Genomic DNA, 21,348 nt, shown 5'->3' with positions numbered 1-21,348 from the left:
ATCTTGTATCCTCGAATATAACCGCTGACATACAGTGGCCTATTATGTGAACGAGAACCCAATTGTAAATCTTCATCGTCGAATGTTATGGCGGCTATACAGTCCTGAGGAGTTGCGGATCCAATATGTTTTAAAACTTTGCCTTCGTATTCTTCTGGATCGATTAAAGTTGTGATCAAAGCCATTCGATCATTGAAAAGAAGACTGAGAGACTCTGCTAGACTCGTATTAGCAGTAATATCGTTAAGCCGTGAGATAGTTTTCTTCCGTTTTGAAGTCTGCCTTGATGTGTTCTTCATTTCATTTTTCTCCTCTACAATGATTACATTAGAGGTGAGATATTTTTTATCAAAGAAACATTTGGGAAAATAATCACTCAGGGTTGGTAGTCTAGGAAGAACGCGTGGAGCTGCTTCCCTCCCAGTTGACTTAGTAGGTATTCTTAGCTTGGCTTCAGGCTTTTTTCCTCGATTGTTCTTTGGTCTTGATTTCTTGTCATAAACATTAGAACTTGGGAGTTGTGGAGCCTTTCGATGACGTCTTTTCACAAGTGTCCATGCCCCCTGATCTTCTTCTAATGTTTCCTCTTTATTGGGTTGAATTTTTGTTCTCAATCCCTCCAGCTCTATTCATGCAAGAGATGCAGAATGTAATATTTTACCTATTTTGTTTGGCATTCGGTATTTCTTTTCTTCTTTATGAAGGTGGACCAGCTGTCACTAGGGATGTCAAACGGGCCGAGCGGCTCGTCGGCTCGATCGCTCAGCTCGTCAAAACTCGGCTCGTGGGACGGCGACGAGCCCGATCCCGAGCTGAGCAGGGGCTCAATCCCACGAGCTGAGCCTGCTCGACTCGTTGAGCCCGCGAGCGGCTCGTGGGCACACGGCCCACGAGAAAATATTAATTTTTTTTAAATGTTCAAAATGTGCAAATTTACCAAAAAAAAATTAAAAAAATCACGAGCTCGCGAGACGCTCGTGAGCTCGGCAGCCCGCGAGCTCATGGGCCGAGCTCGGCTCGTGGGCTCGGCTCAGCCCGCGAGCTCGTGGGTCGAGCCAAGCTGCCCCCAAGCAACGAGCTTAGCTCAAGCTCAGGTCCTCTTTCACTAGCCACGAGCTCGACTCGCCCCAAGCCTGAGCCGACCTCATGTGTTAAAGGGTCGAGTCGAGCCATCACTAGCCGTCACCGATCTCGTCTTCAGATTTTGAGTCAGAATCCTAAATATTCTAGTCACCTGTCATAATTTCATAAAAGGTTGGACGATTGGGTGCATTTGGTCTATCCATCCCTGGATAGACGTAACTGATAGTGATTTCTCCGTCTATCTTAAACTTCAATGGGATGGCTCCTTTCAGAAGTTGAGGTCCAAACTCCTTAACTGAGGATTTACAGGCATCGCGTACACCAGAAAACGTTTGTTTCTTCTCTGTAATGGAAATTGGATCAAATGATCCAAACGAAACCATCGAGCAGACGGCTGTTGGATTCTCACCAATTTCAAGTTTGATTTTATTTTCTTTGTCCAGACGAACAATGAGATCTTTCAAGACGAAGCATTTTTTCACTGGGTGGCTAATGATTCTGTGAAATTTACAGTATTTAGGATGATCGATCTAACCAGCTTCCTCGGGTCTTTTTGGTACTGGAAGTTTGATTATCTTCAGTTCAAGGAGCTGATCCAGAATTCCAGAAACTTCAAAATCTGAGAATGGGTACTCCTTTCCTTCAAATTCTTTTAGAGTCACATGACCTCTACTTTGGACTTGTCCTCTATTAGGTCTGAATTCTGGCTTTGGTTTTGGGTTCGAGCTTGGCCTGTGGAAGGCTATCTTTGCGAGAGCAGTAGAAATCGCCATAGCTTCTTTAGACTTACTTGCCTTGGCGTCTTTCCTTATCTCCTTCTTAGGATCTTTCTTGTCACGTAGATCACTTGGTAAGTATCTCTCATGCCTTGCAATTTGGAGCTCCAAGTCATGAGCACGTGTCGCCAATTCTTCGAATGAGTGAGGCATGTTTGCTTGGAGATTATAGAGTAATCCCCAATGCATGCCTTGTACACACATGTTGATGGAAGATGCTTCGCTTATTCATTTTTTGCAATTAAGTTCGAGGTTCCTCCAACGTTCAATGTACTCCACAACGGGCTCTTCCTTGCTTTGTTTTGTTCGAGCAAGTTCTGGAAGGCTGACAGTGCATCGGGTACTGTAGAAGTGTGTTAGGAACTCTCGCTCAAGCTGATCCCAACTATTAATTGACTCGCCGGTAAGTCCGTGTACCATTCAAATGCAGAACCTTTGAGGGAGTGTATGAACTGCTTCACCATAGTGTCATTGTAAGTACATGCATTGTTACAAGTCTCAATAAAATGGGCAACATGTTGCTTTGCATTGTCTTTTCCATCAAAATACTGAAATTTTGGAGGTTGATAACCGAGTGGCATCTTTATTTCGTCGATTCAATGACTATAGGGCTTGGCATACACCAGTGAAGATTGTAATGAACCACCATACTGGGCACGAATGGTGTCTGCAATCATATGTTGAAGTTATTGGACGGACAGAGAGCCAACGGAGAGTTGAGTGGTGTCATGTAACACGTTTTGAACAAATGTCCGATCATGTATATCTTACTTTTGTTGGCGCTCTTGGGCTTCTAACTCTTTGGCCTTGGAAGATCCTGAATTTTCCTGATCTTCTTTAGTCAATGGATTTTGCGACTCTAGCCTATGTGTGAGTGCATCAATCTGTGCATCTTTGTCTTCCAATGACTTTGTTAATTTTTCAATGGCTAAAGCCATTTGTTGAATTCGGTCATTTGAGCCCGATGCCGCTTCTGTGACCATCACTGGCTCAAGTGATTCTTCAGATGAGACATCATCTACCCACTTTTGCTAAGAAATGGCATGAGGGGATCCAGACAAGGATCTACCACTGGAAATGGAGCTCGAACGAGAACTTTTCGCTGAACTCATGATTTTTTCCATCGAATGAGAGTTTGACTTTTTGAAGGCAATTTTCACTTTGCCTTTGTTGGAGAACTTCTTCAACGGTGTGACCTGTTGAGTTTTCCCGGTGTTTGTTTGGGCCCTGGTCGCATGGAAGAGTTCGGCAAGTGTCTCTTCAAGATGAGTCATAATTTGTTTCGCCTTTTCGCCTGCCATTGCTAATGTAGTAGTTGAAATTTGAAGATTTTGAGATCAAAAGATGAGAGGACAAGAAGATCCCACCGGACGTGCGAAGAAATTTGTACGACGAAATCTCGTATATTAAAATATTGTATTTTGATAAATACAAGTGATGTTGACCTTCGTGTAGTTGCAAAATTGCAAAATCCTCTTATTAATGATCTAAATATTTGAAGACGAAAGGCCACGTGGCTTGAATCCTGATCTTCAAGAATTTGTTGAAAATTTGATTTGTCGAAATTTGACTTGTTTGGAACTTGAATCTTGAGGTTTGGACTTGAATTTGAATTTGAATTGATTTGAAGAAAACTTTGATCTTCTTGAACTTGGCGTGAACCTATTTGATTTGAAGAAGATTTTAATCTTCTTAGGGTTTACAGAGCTTAGGTTTGATAGAATTTCTTCCCTTCTTTCAGCTTTGGGATTTCTTAAGTACTTCGTGGCGTTCTTTACTTTCTTTCTTGCTTGCTTTCTGTGTGTCGTTTTATGGACCATTGGTCTTATTTATAGGGGAGGATTCATGCTAATTTTGGTAATTACTCAATTATATTTAATTAAAAGAGATAATTGAATAATTATAATTTTATTTGTTTGTTTATTTATTTAAAATGTGGTATGGACTTTTGGATTTTTATGAACTTTAGTAGACTTAAGATTTAATTGGACTAATGATTTAAATCGACCAAATCCATTTTATTTTATTTACTTATTTATTTATTTTTATTTTTATGTCTACAGTGGTAACACCCATTCATATTACCCTTCTGTCTCCTCTCTCCTATTCTAATTCTTCCCTGAAAAAATTTCCAACCCCCACCCCCAACCAAAAAAAAAATAAAAATAAAAAATTCCAACCCCTTTCTTATTATTTCGGACAACTTCCCCAAGCCCGAAACTCCGTTCTTATTATTTTAATGACTTATCATTTTAGGAACATCAAAATATTAATTATATTTGACAATTCCTGAATTGCTAAATGGAGTTTTTCAAAGCTAAATGACAAAACTACTCAAACACTAAAGCAAATTTGTTTGAATTTTGAATTGCAAAATTGGTAATACCCAAAATATAAAAGTGATGTTTTAAGTTACGTGGAAATGTGCTCGATTAAAAAATTGGATTAAAATTTAAGTCAAAATTAATAATTAATTTTAACTATATGTTTTTATAGAATCTCCATTTTTATGAAAATCTAATTTTTATCTAATCTAAACAGGGCTAAATGTTACAATTATCTAAATTTTGTATTGTAGCTTGACTTATAATTAACTTATGAGTGTTTTTTTATTTTTTATTTTTTTTGGAAAATTCAAACAAATGCTTAGTCCAAAAAAATATATTCAAAATTAGTTACTCATAAAGCCTCTATTTGGCTCCAATTTTAAAATTTTTCAAACTCATTTTCACTCATAATTTTTTATAAAATCTACAATTTTTATCAAAATAACTAAAAACCAAACTTTTACCTAAACCAAATAAGGGGCATATTTTACTTAAGAGCTAGGGCTATATAATTAAATAAAAGAAAACAGAATAACACTTTTTATTTAGACTCATGGCAGTCACAAGTTTATGTGACACGTTAATGATATTTAGAATGCAATTTCAAATGGAACTCACATTCTTATATTTGACATATCAAGGTACTTAAGAGCTAGGGCTATATAATTAAATAAAAGAAAACAGAATAACACTTTTTATTTAGACTCATGGCAGTCACAAGTTTATGTGACACGTTAATGATATTTAGAATGCAATTTCAAATCGAACTCACATTCTTATATTTGACATATCAAGATTAAATCTACCAGTGGTCATCAAATTTTATATTTAGTGTCAATGTAACCACCCAATTTAATTTTATTTCACCAATGCCACTCAATTTCAAAAAGATTAAATCTACCAGTGGTCATCAAATTTTATATTTAGTGTCAATGTAACCACCCAATTTAATTTTATTTCACCAATGCCACTCAATTTCAAAAAATGTTTTATTATGGTCATCCAATTTCTTTTCACTAATTTTTAAAGGGGTAAAATGGTAATTTTGCATTGTATATAAAATATTTTTTCAAAAATATAATAAAATAAAAAATTATTAAAAAAGTAACTTAAAAAATAAAATAAAACAAAATTTTTTTTAAGTAAATAACCTTTTTTGTAAAATAAGTTTTTATTTTATTATTATTTTTTAAATTTTATTTTATATAAAATGCAAGAGTGAAAACAATGTGAAAAGAAATTGGGTGTCTACAGTGAAATGTTATATGAAATTGAATGGCCATGATGAAACATTTTATGAACTTGGATGGTCTTGATAAAATCAAATCAAATTGAATAGTTATGGTGATACTAAATATAAAGTAGGGTGACCATGATAAAATCAAATCAAATTGTATGACTATGATGACACTAAATACAAAATTGAACGATCGTTGGTGAAGTTAACCTGACATATCATGAATAAATGTGACAATTAATCATGAATCTAGACAAATGTTCAAAACAGTATTTTAAAATTGAGCCTTAAGATATGAACAGAAAGGCATTTTGTAGAATTGCTACAGATTACTCATAATAGGGGATGGGGTGGGGGATTTTTTAACATTTGTTATCATCACATGTGAGATTTATGATAATTCCATTTTCTGTACAAATGGAATAAACCTTTAAAGTTGCGGCTATCCTCAGAGATGTCAACGAGATGAGTCAAGTCGAGCTGACTTGTGAGTCGAAATTCGAGGCTTAAGTAAAATGATCGAGCTTTTTTTTCGGGCCGAGTAAAGCTCAACCAAATTAGGTTCGACCCGAGTTTTCGGCTCAATTTTATTATTATTATTATTATTATTATTATAAACATCGCAGCAACTTGTTGCCTTTAAAACAATTTTGTTGTATTTTTTTTTTTTAAATATAGGCTTGTGAACACGAGCCTGGTAGCCACACGAGTCGGCTTGGATTTTGTCCGGCACCCCAAACTGGGACTCTCGAGCATCGAACTGAACCTTGAGCGGTCCTAGCCGACGAGTTCGATTGACATTCCTAACTATCATAATCCTACAGAATCGGGTGGGAAGCAAAAAGTAAATAATTCTACTATGCCCTCTATTTTGAAAAATTGGCCAAAAATAATAAGAAATTAACACACTGCAAATGGATAGAGAACCCTCAACCCCATGTGCCTATTCCGAAGGAGGGTGGAAGATGCTGAGAAGAAAGCCGAGCAAAATCGAAGTCAGAGTTGAAGACAAAGAAGAACTCGAAGAAGCCCGCCGTCTTCGCGGGGCCCCTGCCAGCACCAGTTCCACAACCGCATCTTCACTTCTCCACCGCTTCGATCGTTCGTCTCTTGATCCCTCCTCCAAATCCCATCGCATCGGCCTCTCCTCTTAAAAACCCATAAATCAGAACCCTCATAAAACTGTAAGAAAAGTTACGTACATGCCGATCCTTTTTTAGACTGATGGAGATTGAAGTGAAGCTCCGTTTACCAAACAAAGCTTCCCACCAGAAGCTTCTTCAATTACTATCTCCATTTCACATAACTACACACCACCAGCACAATACCTTCTTCGATGGAACGGGTTCCCAGCTGAGCTCGCGCGGAGCCGTGTTGCGCCTCCGGTTTTATGAGCAAACTGACATCCCCAAATGCTTTATTTGCCTCAAAGCCAAAGCGGTGATTACCAACGGGGTGAGCCGCGTCGAGGAGGATGAGGAGGAGGTGGACCCGTCTATTGGGTATGCCTGTTTGGAAGATCCGGGGAAGCTGATAAACGTCGATTCAAGGGTTTTGGGGAGGGTTAAAGAGGAATTTGGAGCAAATGGTTTCAAGGGGTTGGGGGGCTTCAGGACTGTGAGAAGTGTGTATGAGTGGAACGGAGTGAAATTGGAGGTAGATGAGGTCAAGTATGAATTCGGGGATTTGTATGAGGTCGAGTGTGAGAATGTGGAGCCTGAGAAGGTCAAGGGGATGATTGAGACTTTCTTCAAGGAAAATGGGATTGAGTATTCAGAGTCACTCATGTCAAAGTTTGCAATTTTCCGGGCCGGAAAGTTGCCTTCTTAGTAAGTCAATTTAACCGTGATTTATGATATGGATTTCATTTATGTATTGTGCTCACTCTCCTGGTCTTCGATTGATGTTTGCACTGATTTATTTTTTTCCTAATATAATCATGAGAACTGTAACTTGAAAACGTAGTTAAGTAAAATGGCCATTAGACATGTTATAGTTTATATTGCTGAGTTTAATGCAGGACCAAAATAATTTGAAGAATGCAGCAAGGTTCAAGATGTTAAGACGGATGTGGAATAGCAATAGAATAGATAGAATAATTATTGAGACCATACGCTTACAGAGGAAAAGACATCTTGGATGATTCTAGCATGTTTTATATAGTTAGAGCTTTTCATTGTACAAGATTGGCGAATCTCATAGAATATGTTAACATATTCTAGCATGTTTTATATAGTTAGAGCTTTTCATTGTGCAAGATTGGCGAATCTCATAGAATATGTTAAAAATGTTAAGAGGGAAAGGGTTCTTATTTGAATGCGGTGATGAAACCCTGGGAGGGAAAGGGTTCTTATTTGAATGCGGTGATGAAACCCTGGGAGTTAGCTCAGGCTCTGGATTTGCTCCCCAATTGTCACCAGTTCGAGTTCTTTAGGGCCACTTAGGTGAGTATTCGACCATAAACTTCAGGGTCCCGTGGGATTAGTCGAGATGCGCGTAAGTTGACTCGGATACCCATGGTCATAAAAAAAAAATGCGGGTGATGAAAAAAGATCAATGTGTAAACAACTCCAAGGTGTAACAGTTTTGACGATCGAGTCAAAGTTCTAATTTGAGGGTCAAGTTTCCGTTACCGGAAATTCTTAAATGATTAAAACTTATTGCACAACGTGCTCATTTCATTTTTATCAAGTTGGATTCTTTAGATCTGTTGTAAATTCCATGCTTAAGAAGCTTTGCCGTCTTCCTTCAGGTTATCTGGCTGGATGTTTTTTCAGAAGCTGGTGGAAGAGGATTAATAAACGGAGGGATTTTCCTTATATACAAGCTCTCTAGAACCTATATGGACTTGAAGTCCAAGATTAACAACTTGGTGTTTTCTGGTTCTTTTGTTTGGCCTTTTCATCTGATGAACTGCCGATAATGTCTCTAAATGCAAATTTGATATTTTCCTCTTTTTGTTTCATGTACTGGAGTTGATTTAATACCATCAAAACAAAATGTGATCAATATGACTTTTAATTTTGATTTATTTTTAGCTTGTGATTGACAGTGATGGCCTTGTTTAGCATTATTTCTAGTGAAATATGATTCAACTCTTTGCGATAACATCAGCATTTAGATATTTGGTGCAAATGAATTTTATTCTCCATGGAAATTGTTCTGCGTAGACCAAAAAGGCAGCAGGGCCATCCGAATTGCCTATTTTTTGGGCTCCGGCCATTTAAATGTGATGTTTTCCTTTTGCTTTTGTGAAATTACTTGTACAATTGATCAGCTTTTTCTTACCATAGGACTCAACAAAGGTTTTCTTGAAAATAAACTTTTCCAATTTGTTATTGTCGTCGATAAATGCAGTTTTTATGAAGATCTCATTGTCGGGTGTGCTTTTGCTGATTTATATCTTCTGGTTTTTCAATGATGGGATGGAATTTGTAGCCTGCCTTTGATCACAATGTGAAATTTATTGGAAGAATTAGGTTCCCTTTTTGTCATAATCTTGTAGGTTTCACTACTTGACCAATCTAATGGAATTTCTAAGAGGCAGGCTGTTCCAAAATGTAATGTAAAAGAAATTCACTACTAAAATAGGGCTCATGTTAGATATAAAGCTAATGAGAGAGTGGACTAGATTCAACCGGATTACTGGTAAATTTGTGACATTCCGTGTTCAATATCTAGTTCTGCAGATCAGCCATTTCTTGTTTTACAATTTGGTCAACATACACATCTACTCAAAACCGTTTTGTTCCTCTCCCACCGAAATGATATTTAGAGAACAAGCAAAAATTTGTGCGCTGAACGATGTACTAGGCATAATCTTTGATACAAAAATTCCAATGAAATTTTTAGGAAGATTAAGGGGTACAAAAAGGTTAGGATAGGAAAACTGAAATACTGCTGTTTATCATACTTAGATCGAAACTCCAAAATTTTCAAAACAAGGCAATACACATTAGAAAAGAATGAAAAATACGGTGACAATGTGTCAATGACAATTTACGGTAACCTAAGAGGAGCCTATAAGACAAAAGATTTCGTAAACATGGTAGCTGAGGTGGTTGGTCAGTTTGCCGTGCAATGAAATGTTAGCTGATAAAGAAGCCATCTTTCTTATTTAAATGCAAAATCACGTAAAAATAGTACAACTGATAAAGATCCATAAAAGGGAACATAAAACATACGGTCACATTATGATAAGGAGTTCAATCTAAACAGGGCTGCCGATTTCCTACTTCATGAAGACAAACATGCTAAACCTCCCTCATAATTGTACATACTCCCAACCAAGAAAAAGGCATAGAATTAACATCTACTACTTCATTTCCTCTTCTTAGCTGGTGGTTGATCCTCTTCCTCTTCCTCGTCCTCTTCTTCTTCCTCTTCATCCTCACCATCCTCATCATCATCCCCATCGTCGTCATCATCATCGTCGTCATCACTGCCTTCATTACCATTAGCCTCAGGATCATCCACTGGATCTGCTTCTTCTTCATCGTCCCCCCCTTCTTCACCACCTGAAAAGTCTTCATCACCAGCATCGTCATCATCATCCAGATCATTGTTGTCATCTTCATCATCATTGTCCTCTGGATCACCGGCATCACTGTTCTCAGGTCCTGGCTTTTCCAATCTATGAAGCTTGTTGATGAGAAACCTGTAGATGTTTGTCATTCACTTATTCCGCAATTTCCTCGTACACACCATGCAGTAACAGAACTGCCTAAGGCTTATTCTCAATATTTTTTGGATCAGAAAGATGAATCAATTGAGCATGCATCAAGAGAAGGATGACTCAACTACTGCATGTCTTGTGAAGATTTAAAGAAAGTAGCGTTGACAAAAGCAATGTGAGTATATAGAGCCGAATCGAATGAGTGAAAAAATAATTCATGCAACTCACCCCCAAAGTTTATTAGATATATGACTTAGCTGGTTAGTCCCTTGTTCAAACTAGACAACAACAAAGCAACATTTCCAATAAATTTGGAGACCTGTCCAGAAATTGTAATTACCTTTTTTCCACCAAGTTTGGCAGCCCATCGATGTCATTCAACAGAGTTCCTGTCTGTGAACACAATTTGTACTGTTAAGGGACTTTAAGAAGCAATACATGTGCTCAATAAAGCACTTATAAATATTTCTGTAAGCATAGGTCCTATGGAACCAGATTGACATGACAATGAATACAAAACATGGAATTAAGCCTCCGTATGGCAAACAAATTTATAAATGAAATTATAAGTTCAGTCAAAGTCGAACATCAATTTCAACCACACGTTTCATTAGATCCACAACTAATCCTCTTTATAAACCATTTATAGATTTGCTAATGGAGGCTAAAATCAAGAACTAGATGAAGCAATTGTAGTGCAAGCAGAAATTGCTCAGTGCCGTATGCTATTATTTGACCAGCAAATGATGCGAATAGGGGGCTCTGAACTTAGTTGGAAATAAATCTAAACTTCCAGAAAGTAAAACAGAAGTTAGGATTTCACAAATTCAGTGCACGCTGAGTTGCTCAAATTCACGTGAATCGTCATCTAATAACAATAAAGCAGGGACAAATTCAGATTCAGAAAAGAAGACAAGAAACAGAAAGTCCTGATATCAACTGCGGCGAGCCATGGGACAAGACAAGTGATACTCAATATATATCAAAATAATGGTACCAAAAGGCGAAATAAGTTTTTTAGAGTGAAAACTGATGCAATCCACCATATTGACATGTCTTTATCCTAAGATCAGCAATACAAACCTTTTACTTCTACTCTTCCACAGAGAAAATTAGAATGGAAAAAAGTAGGCTGTTGGGTTGAAACAAAAGGTGCCAAAGATAAAAAATTGGCAAAACAGATTTTTAATGTTATTGCACAGAGTACTTGGATATCTTCACATAAAACCGCACTAGAATTGTAAAAAATAAAATGGCTTCCCAAATTTACTATATTTAGTATTTGCTTATGAAACCCCATATCTGTTGGAACTATATGCTACATCCATTCATGATCCTCAAACTTCCAGTTTCTAACTTTCTATGTTTTCTTGTTTCAGCATCTTCTGTTGATCATTGATTTTCCTTTTTCCTTTTGCTTTCTGACGTTTTCAAAACTTACTTTAACAGCAGCCAGTTCACAACATAAAATATACTTCCCGGGGAAACGCCATTTACAGAAAAACAGAACAATGATATGAAATTGAAATTTTACAACGGCAGCAAATACTTCTGTCGTTTAGGCCTACAAAAATGCAATACCTTTCAACCAACCAAAAAAAAAAAAAAAAAAAAAAGCCCATAAATATGCAATCACCTGAGATTATGAAAACAATTAAGTATAAAACAGCATACTAGCGGAGAAATTATTACTGTGTGAAAAGGTCGAATATTTAATTTCAGTTTTCATTTACTTTCAATCTATTTTCTCCAGCACTGTTGAAACTTTAGTTCAAACCATAAAAGAGACAGCAGAACATACTCAAGACTCAAAATTCATTCTTATATCAAATCTTCAATACATAAACTAAAAATACTAAAAAAAACCCCCGTCAAATTGAATGAAAAAAGAAAAAGCCTAAACCGAATTTTTGAAAATCTTATACCTTCTCCCTGTGTGACAAATAAACTCACAAAGGAAGGTACAATAGAAAGCCAAGAAGCAAATTTCTTAGCAACCCAGAAAAACAACATAAACAGCACTCCAGTTGCTCAAAAGTCAAAACTAGAGCAAAATTGAAACAACCCACAGCATAAAAATCAAGTCTCTGCAATTAAAAAAGTAAAAGAATTTCAAGTTTCGAGAAATTATATACCAGCATAAGAAGGCAAGCAAGAGACTTTTGAGCAGCCAAAAGGGTGTGTACGACTGCAACTTCCACAAATGAACACGCCATTAGCTGCTTCCTCAAAGTACTACAGCATAATTTACCCACGTCCATTATTCCCAAACACAAGATTGCCTAAAAACACCAAAAAGCAAACAAGAAAAAGAGAGCAAAAATTATAAGAAACGAAACAATGGACTTTACACGGAGAAACTAAGGGCCTAGGTTTGATTTAGCCGTTTAGCATGTGTCCAAAAGGGTGCTGTGAAGGAAAGGAAATTTCTACTGCGGTAAGACTCTAGGGTTTTGATGGTGTTAAATAGTATTTCTACATTTTAGAGGGACTAAAATGTGATAGGTGTAAAACTTTTTGCATCTATGGGTGTTTACTGCTTAGGATCCAGTGACAGATATAATTTGTTTACTTCACGCGCTTGACAGAGAGTGGCAAGCTAGAAGATAGAGATCACGTGATATCTGCTTCCTGATTGGCCGTTATGATGCTTACTCGTATATGCGCGTGATGCTCTTGTCTTTGCTTATGAGTATTTTCATCATTTTACAATCACCGCACTGGTCTGTAACATGTGTTCACGAAATCTGTTGAATGGTTGGTCAACGGTGCACACAATTTTAATTAAAATTAAAATCAATAACTAATTTTAATTAAAATAAGAAAACAAACTTTTTTTAACAATACATTTCATCAATTTTTATTAAAAGCTACTAAACATTTAATTTTAATAGAGGCTAAATTAATGGAGCAAAAAGTTACGGACATATATTACGTTGGTAAGGGTCGAGGGAAAATTAAAGATATGATTATGATTACCAATTCTCTATTTTCAAAAACCGGGGTTCTAAATCCATTCGTTCTTCCCTTGATAGCCATAGCCATAATCATAGTGGAAAAATTGTTACTTTTTCTTAAGAGTTCGAGCATTGATTTAGGACAGAATTCTATCCTTTTTGCAAAGGCTTCATGAACTACGTACTCGATACGATCTCCTTGTGAACGTGACATTTAGCATATGTAATTCATTGTTGCCATGTCAGCTAGATATGATTGGATAGTACATGATAATATTAAGAAAAAAAAAGTTGAAATGATGCAATTTCTCATCCTCTAATTATTGCCTCTTATCGTTTTGTGCAATTTTCTGATAGTCAAACGCTCCTTGTGCATTTCTATTTAACATGGAAGGAAGAGCATATATAGTATCTCTTTTCCCTTTCCCCTCTAATTCCTTTTCTACCTCGAGGAAAATAAAAGTCATGCTCATTGTTGACTCGTCAGATTCCCATAGATAAACAACCTAATTAAGTCATTCTCAAGTTGTTGCAAAAAGGAAATAAGCACCGTTACAATGTAAAACATCTATATATTAGTCAATTCAATACAAGTTTTTTTTTTGTCAAAAAATAACTTATGAGACCTTTACATAGCAACAAAGACAAAACTGACATCCAAAACCAAATAAAGAATATAAATCAATGAACTGACAGACAAAACACTGTTATTGAGAAATTCCTCAACCGAAAAAAAAAAAAAAAAAAAAAAAAAAAACACTCCTCAAAACAAAAAAAAAAAAAAAAAAAAAAAACAGTAAGACTCCATGCTTTCATAGATTAATGTGACTGGAAGGCGATGAGAATTAAACAGAAACATGCAAAAATGATTTCTGCCATGCCATCTTGTCCCAGAAAACTGGAAAACTAGTAGTGATTGTGGTCATGCCATAGTTACATAAAAAGCTGCCAAACCAGTGTAACAGAGCTCCTATAGTTACCTGCAGACAGGGTATATACCATCATCTTAACTCATTCAGTAATGGCAAAAAAAGAGAGATTGATGTTATAATTAGAACATAAAAGATATTAAGAAATGGAAATGCCGTTTATTATTAATTACAGCCTCATTTTCCCATATGAAACTTCTAAATTTTACAATTTATATTTTTGTTGTGATAGAATAGTACAACTAAGTTACATTTATAATTTTATGGCATGTTTGGGGGTGTTCATATGGATATGATTGGATAGTATGATAAACAAGACTTCAACGTTTTCTTTTCTGTTTTCTTAATACTGTCCAGTGCTATGCAGTCAATAGAAGCAGGACATGCAGCCGCTTGGTTAAACATATAATCTGAAACATGTGTGCGCTAATCCAAACATAAAACAAACTGATAAAATCTCAGCTTTTCATGTCCGCATTAACTTGTTAGAAACCAAGGAGTCCTCAACATTTTCTTTCTACTCGAAGTAAAAAATCTGTGAAGCCTCAAATGTTCCTCGGTTCATTCATACTGGATTTTGTCTACCAGTCACAATTCCAATAAAGCAACAAAATATTCTCATGGCTAATGTTTCTATAGTCCTGTGGCTAACCAACCTATGACGAGCAATTACTAATTTATTTTTCCGCCACTAATGACACCTTGGCGTTCATTGTAGTAAGAATGCATCACCAAAAGCTGTAAAATTGGATACAGCGTTCGAATTTTTTCTTTTGCGACAGAAGCAAACCACCCTAGGAAAACAAATTGCTTGCAAAAATGTGCATCACTTGGTAATGAAGTAAAACATTTAGGAACTCTAATGTACAGAAGACACTGCATATTCACCATATACTTACACATATGCACACAGGGAGAGAGAGATGGAGAGGGAGAGGCAATAGTAGTCTGTAGGAAGAATTTAACAACCCAGATAGTTATCAGAGGATTCCCACTTCCTCAGAAACAATATTTGCCATGTCTGCTTAAAAGCAGCTACTATTAGACTTGGATTAGTGTACTTCTCATACGATCAATTGTATTATCAGGAGATTTTAGGGTTGAAAACAAGAATGTTTTATTGAATTCTTTTTCCATACCATCCCATACCTGCAGCACGAATCCTCTTTCTTCGGTCATATGAAACCGTGTCATTATCGATCATAATCTCACTCACTATCATATATTCTATGTGTTAGAATTCATTGAATGAGATGAAAGAAAGCCTTCATCATTGAAGCAAGATACATTCCATTAAAGGAGGAAAACAAACCTCCATGAAAGGAGGGATTGGAATACAATCCAATGAACTAAAAGGTATACAAAGTCTTGTATTTATAGACACAAATGTGAATGGCTAACTAGAATAACTAACATCTAACAACTAACTAACTAACTAATATAACAACAGGAGACAGTTGGACATACGTTGGAAGCAACTGGAAATTGAAGGAATTTGTGGAATCTGTTGAACTGCTGGAATGTATACTCTAACACACACCCCTCAAGATGAACTTTGGAGATCCATCTTGAAGATTACAGAAAACATTGGATGTACTGGAGGGGAAAACCCAATCACATCTGATAAAGATCCTGCACAGGTTGTGAAGTTATTGGAGAGAGTCAAGTGACGATTCTGATTCGGTAGATGAGTCTAGCTGCAGGAAATAACGAGGCAATACCAGGAATATATGCAGAAATTACTAGAGTATCTGATATAGGAATGGGATAGAGCCTCTGCAAGATCTTGGCAGAATATTCTCAAAGGTAGTTACAAAATTTGAGGGTCAAGAAAATGGTAACATTCCAGCAGAGCATTCTGCTATTGATCTTGATTTTTATACTATCGTTGAAGAACTGATGGAAGTAGGGCCTGAGAGGTTAAAAGAGGCATTGGCTGCACTAGGTTTGAAGACAGGTGGTACCCTTCAACAGCATGCAGAGAGGCTTTTTCTTGAAAACCATATACCTCTTGAGAAGTTAGATAGGAAATATTTTGCCAAAGGCCCTCGTGGTCCGTAACAAAATGATAATGCTCTAACCCCACAACCAAGTGCAAATGTAAAAGAGATTGCCAAGGAAATGGAAGCAGAACGTGATGAGGAAGAGGTACAAGATTTATTGAACTGCTTGATTCCTTGATGGAAGGTGCAGAGAGCAGCTGCTGGAGCTCTACGAAACCATGTTGTCGGTATTGAACCGAAGAAGAAGTCTTGAAGATTGAAATTCCGATTGTATCAAATCAGCTAATGATCTGAAGCCAAAGTTATCTTCAGATGCAGACAAATTGGTGGATGATCTGAAGCCAAAGTTATCTTCAGATTCATCAGCTTTGATACCAGTAAAATGCTGAAAAATGAAGGCAGCAGTAGGAAGCAAATAAGGTCTGATACCATGTTAGAATTCATTGAATGAAATGAAAGAAAGGCTTCATCATTGAAGCAAGAGAGAAATCTTCATCATTGTAGCATGATACATTCCATGAAAGGAGGAAAACAAACCTCCATGAAAGGAGGGATTGGAATACAATCCAATGAACTAAAAGGTATACAAAGTCTTGTATTTATAGACACGAGTGTGGATGGCTAACTAGAATAACTAACATCTAACAACTAACTAACTAACTACCTAAACTACTAACTAACATAACAACTGGAGACAGCTGGATACACGTTGGAAGCAGTTGGAAGTTGAAAGAATCTGTGGAATCTGGTAAGCTGCTGGGATCTGCTGGAATGCATATTTTAACGCTATGGTGTCTCTCTATCCCTCTTATTGACCTTGCCTAGCAATAATTAGCAAATTTTGACATCACTTTTCTCTCCCATGAGGGCTTGCGTTAAGTATTTCAATAATTTGATTCACTTTTCCAATATTTCTTGATTAAGCACATATCCTGACATTAAAAACAACAGCACTAATTTTGTTTGACTGATGTTTTGAAGTCAAACAACTGACCGCACCAAATGCCATGGAGTTCCACTATGTATTTGTCGTAACTTCATATGTTTACATCAGTCAAAAGAGCCAGAGCTTTCCTTGAGATAAATGAGTCTTCCTACCTTTCTATGATTGAAGGTGCTTTGTATCCAGGTTCACTCATTTTCTCGATATCCTATTTCAGCTATTTTATTCGAGAGGCCTCTAATATAACATAATTACCATACTAATCTACCTTATTATACCTGGCACACAAGAAGCACTTTCTTAAATGCTTGAAATTGATTCAACCCTTCTATAATAATCTGGTAAATTCAGTACTTGAAATAAATTTACACTCGTATGAATTGGGTTTCTGGGAATAAGTGTTTAAAGCGCAAGTCTACACTAAATTTTAGTATTTCTCTTTAAATTGATACCATGAATTCGATATATCCTTTTTCTGCACAAAGCATTTTACCACATTATTCATTCAACTCACTTCAAACTTTGAGAAGCGTCTTATTACTCTATTTCCTTCAAAGCATGATATACTTGTAGATATCATCTACTTTTAGCACTAAAACAAGTAAGATGAAGTGCATGTTGCAAGATAATTGCTACCAATATGGCAAGCTAGTATTTACCAAGTATGCAGTAAGCACAGATCCTGGCCAATGCAGTTCCACTGTGTGTTTTTCCCCTCCTTGAAATGAACAACATCAGCACTTAAGCATGTTCCAGGGCATGATAGATTTTTGAAGCTCGTCTCCGAAGTAGTGGCTCTAACCTGAAAGCGGGAACACTGTTCTGCCACTTCTTTGCTTCATACATCTCATTCCATGCCTGTACTATCTCACTGATATTGAACCCCAAGCCTGCAATCATATCATGAGGTCAGACATACATCAACGCTGTAATGGCTTGTTTGGTGAGGTGGAGAATACATGACTCAATAATGTGAAAAGAAAATGAAGTCAAAATTTTGTACATAATCGTGTCTAGTACTGGACTAAACTAGCCCTAATAGTTTATGTACTAATATGAAATATCAAACAAATTTAGATACCATTTCGTATTATACCTTCCAGTGCAGTATCATTGGAACAATGGTTCTTTATCATAACAGCAATATCCGTTGAAGAAGCTCCTGCTTGTTCAAATTTTTCAATAGCAACCTCCAAACATTCGTGCCATACAGGAATGCCTATTTTATATTCCATAATAGATCTTTCATACAGCATGGTACCCCATAAAACATATATTTGAGATGTAATATTCTCAGCCTGTTCTTCAGCTTCCTCTGCAGATATATCTTTAAACATGTTACCCATATTCATTTTCTGCAACAAAGCTGAAATTTTATTTGGGTGGGAGAGTGTATATTGACGCTGCTCCTCTGCTTCCTCCCACATCTCCATACCTTTTTCGATATTTTCCTCGGCATTATTGTAAAGCTGAAGAACTTCTTCTGTTGCAGGCCATGATTCCAGATCAACGTTAGTAGCAATAGCATAATACCAAGAGAGTTTTGCCTGCTCAAACTGTTTCTGCGCAAGAGCTAGAATAGCGTCATAGAAGTCTGGTTTAATTTTCAGCGCTTCATCGTATATTTTTCCTGCTTCCGTGTATTCCTTTTGAGCCCAATCATATGCAGATTTGATCTGTGCAAGTATAGATTCCCTGGAAGAATCTTCTACAAAATATACCCTCTTCCTTGCCCGGGACATGTGAACATTTCCCCAATTGAATAGAGCCAAAGCTGCCATCTCCTGGAACTTCTCTGCAGCTGTCGCAAAAAGGTCTTGTGCCTCATCACTAGTGACTGTCTCTTCCATAGCTTCAGAATATAGCTTCACACCGAGCTCATGGAGATCAATATAAGCATCTGTATCAAATCCAACATAGTTCTTGAATAGTTGAGCGAACTGGATGATCCAATCATTGATACAAACTGACCCCTTCTCGATTTGCTTCATTTTTCTTACATTCCCATTTTCTGTAATGCTATCTTGTTTTATGTCTAGCTTGCGTACGACTTGTCCTGTTTTAACCTTTTCAAAGAACGGATCTTGATCTGGATTAACTTCAACTATATACAGCTTGACAGAACCACTTTCTACAGATGCTTCAGCCCATCTCAGTTCTTCAGTTGTCGTGATTGTGACCAAGTCACCTTCTTGATCCCTATACTTAACAAGAACAGCTTTTGAGCTAGGGAACCGATCAGAAATTATTTCCCTCAGTTTCAAAATACTGCAGTTGACAGGAATCTGAGCCCATCTTATATCTTCTCCAAATACTAATTTCACCGTTCTTTTGGGCTCCACCTCCAATGTATTACTTATTTTCTCTACCTCCACCACCACCTTGTCTTCAGCCTTCTTTTCTTCAAACCGATCTTGGGAGTTCTTTAACGCGACTTCGTCCTCAGTCTTCCTTTCCTCAGTTTTCTCCTTCTGTTTCTTTTCATTACTTAGGTTCTCAGCCTCTTTTTCCTCGGTTTTCTCCTCAATTTTCTTCTTCCCCACATTACTTTTCTTCTTCTTCATCTTCTCTTCGATCGCCTTGGTTGGTGTTGAAACCGAGGGTGGTTCAAAATATTCAGGTAATGGAACAGGATCCAGCGGAATGTCATTATCTGTCGTGCCCCTTTTGTCGATAGCTGTTTTCACCCTCCCTTCAATTTCAGCTGCCATGAAATTATTGGGTTCCATCTTCAAAACCATCCCAACATCTCTGAGCGCCAAATCCAACCGATTTAAAGCCTCATAACATCTTGCTCTTTTCAACAATGCTTTACTATATTTCGGTGTAACTTCAAGAGCCAAATTGCACTCATGGATCGCCCTCGGAAATTCACTAATGCCCAACTGCATATAACACGCTGCCATATTACTCCGAAGGTGGGAGACATTGATATGGTTCCTTGGAAGCAAATTAATAGCTTTCTCATATTTTAACATGGCACCTTCATAATCCCTGCTTTGAAACAACCTATTCCCCTCATCCTTCAATTCCTTCGACAGCAAAATGAACACTGCTGTGTCCTTGTCCATCGCTCTTGGGTTATTCTCATTACCTCTACTTTGTCTCAAATCAAATGATTTACTTCCCCACTCCATCTTGTTCTTCCCACTATTCTTCCCCATGTTAAACCAAGATTTCAAACTACAGAAAAGCTTATAAACCTTTTATAACCAACAATTTNTGTTCTTCCCACTATTCTTCCCCATGTTAAACCAAGATTTCAAACTACAGAAAAGCTTATAAACCTTTTATAACCAACAATTTTAACTGAATCCAATCCCAGGTCCAAAAACTTGAGCTTTCGCAATCACTTGACGAACCAAATCAATCAACAAATAAATAAACAAGAAAAATCACCAAACAAAACACAGAACAACCCACCAAAACTCAGATGCCAATATCGCTCTAAACGATGGGTTTACATTAAAATTATATGAGAATAGCTCCGAGGAAAAAAAGAATACAATCTTCACCCTAAAAGGTCAAATAGGAGCAATGCAAAAACAACAAGAAAGGAAGAAGGACTCAGAAAATTCCAAGATTTTTTTCCCGTCCAAATCCCAATTCAGAGAGAGAGGATTAGAAAATGAAGACGAAAATATACCTTTATTCGGCTACAAGCAACCAAACCAAACCAAGATTGCAGATTCTCTCTCTCTCCCCCCAAAGAACAGCAGGAATATGAGAAAATGATAAAAGAATTGATTACTTGCCTGTAAAGATTCTGTCTTTATTAAAGAACCTTGAAAATGTCTCTTGTGATTTTTCCGGGAAAATCAAGAAAATTTGTTGTTTTCCATTTGATAGGATTATCTATTGCGTATACGGAAAGAGAGAACGAGAACCAGAAAATGTTTGTTTATTGCAAGAACAAACAAGAATTTTTCAGTAAAAGCCACAAAAAATTAAATATAATTAAAGGAAAAATAATAGACTAATTATTTTTTTCAAGTGGGATTTTTCTGAGAATACACTATGGAGATCATGCGCCATCCGGACATGGAACAACGAAGCGTGGGGCCCGCTTTCCGTGTTCCAAGGTTTGTGGGTGAAGTTAACGGCCATTTCTCATGTTTCATTTATTTAACTACTTTTGTCTTGAATTAATTTGTTCTATATTTATTTTAATTCTTGTCCTAAGAATTAATTGCAGAAAAAAAATAAGGCTATAAATAAGTTGACAAAAAGGGTTTGCTCTCAATCATTTCAATCATTTTTAAATTTGTAAAATTTAAACTCGTTAAAGTAATGAATGATTATAATTAACACATTTTCTAAAGTTAATTTAGGCCCCATTTGATTATCATTTTTATTAAAATATATTTTTTTTCTCTTTTCTTTATCATCCATTTCTTCATTAAAATAATATTTCACAT

The 21,348-nt window shown here is 36.6% G+C and overlaps 3 protein-coding genes across 8 annotated transcripts; 1 reads left to right on the top strand and 2 right to left on the bottom strand.

Annotated features, from left to right (window-relative positions):
* Positions 1–6,336: 6,336 nt before the first annotated feature.
* LOC111389514 (triphosphate tunel metalloenzyme 3-like) lies at positions 6,337–8,474 on the top strand. Of its 2 annotated transcripts, none has more exons than XM_023014445.1 (2): positions 6,337–7,295; positions 8,176–8,474. In XM_023014445.1, the coding sequence occupies exon 1, from the start codon at positions 6,648–6,650 to the stop codon at positions 7,251–7,253; it is 606 nt and encodes a 201-aa protein (XP_022870213.1). In that variant the 5' UTR covers positions 6,337–6,647; the 3' UTR covers positions 7,254–7,295; positions 8,176–8,474. The 2 variants fall into 2 exon arrangements, with proteins under 2 accessions (XP_022870213.1, XP_022870212.1); XM_023014444.1 differs by having other exon boundaries at positions 6,338–7,252.
* Positions 8,475–9,513: 1,039 nt separating this feature from the next.
* Positions 9,514–12,615, bottom strand: LOC111389515 (phosphopantothenoylcysteine decarboxylase subunit VHS3-like). The gene is made up of 3 exons (XM_023014446.1): positions 12,234–12,615; positions 10,439–10,491; positions 9,514–10,080 (listed from the first exon to the last, which is right to left on the bottom strand). Exons 1-3 carry the CDS (start codon positions 12,357–12,359, stop codon positions 9,744–9,746), a joined length of 516 nt encoding a protein of 171 aa, XP_022870214.1. The 5' UTR covers positions 12,360–12,615; the 3' UTR covers positions 9,514–9,743.
* A 1,198-nt stretch (positions 12,616–13,813) lies between these two features.
* Positions 13,814–20,921, bottom strand: LOC111389513 (protein PHOX1-like). 5 transcript variants are annotated; one of them, XM_023014443.1, is made up of 5 exons: positions 20,228–20,921; positions 18,027–20,143; positions 17,590–17,820; positions 15,706–16,372; positions 14,792–15,616 (listed from the first exon to the last, which is right to left on the bottom strand). In XM_023014443.1, the coding sequence occupies exons 2-3, from the start codon at positions 20,092–20,094 to the stop codon at positions 17,672–17,674; spliced, it is 2,217 nt and encodes a 738-aa protein (XP_022870211.1). In that variant the 5' UTR covers positions 20,095–20,143; positions 20,228–20,921; the 3' UTR covers positions 14,792–15,616; positions 15,706–16,372; positions 17,590–17,671. The 5 variants fall into 5 exon arrangements, with proteins under 5 accessions (XP_022870206.1, XP_022870208.1, XP_022870207.1 ...); XM_023014438.1 differs by lacking the exons at positions 14,792–15,616; positions 15,706–16,372 and adding an exon at positions 13,814–14,035 and having other exon boundaries at positions 20,228–20,920; XM_023014440.1 differs by lacking the exons at positions 14,792–15,616; positions 15,706–16,372 and adding an exon at positions 13,868–14,035 and having other exon boundaries at positions 18,027–20,094; positions 20,179–20,920.
* Positions 20,922–21,348: the final 427 nt, after the last annotated feature.

The sequence above is a fragment of the Olea europaea genome, unplaced genomic scaffold, assembly GCF_002742605.1.
Source record: "Olea europaea var. sylvestris unplaced genomic scaffold, O_europaea_v1 scaffold599, whole genome shotgun sequence".
NCBI lineage: Eukaryota > Viridiplantae > Streptophyta > Magnoliopsida > Lamiales > Oleaceae > Olea > Olea europaea.
The sequence above is the reverse complement of the archived record's forward strand: the minus strand, read 5'-3'. Positions and strand labels throughout refer to the sequence as shown.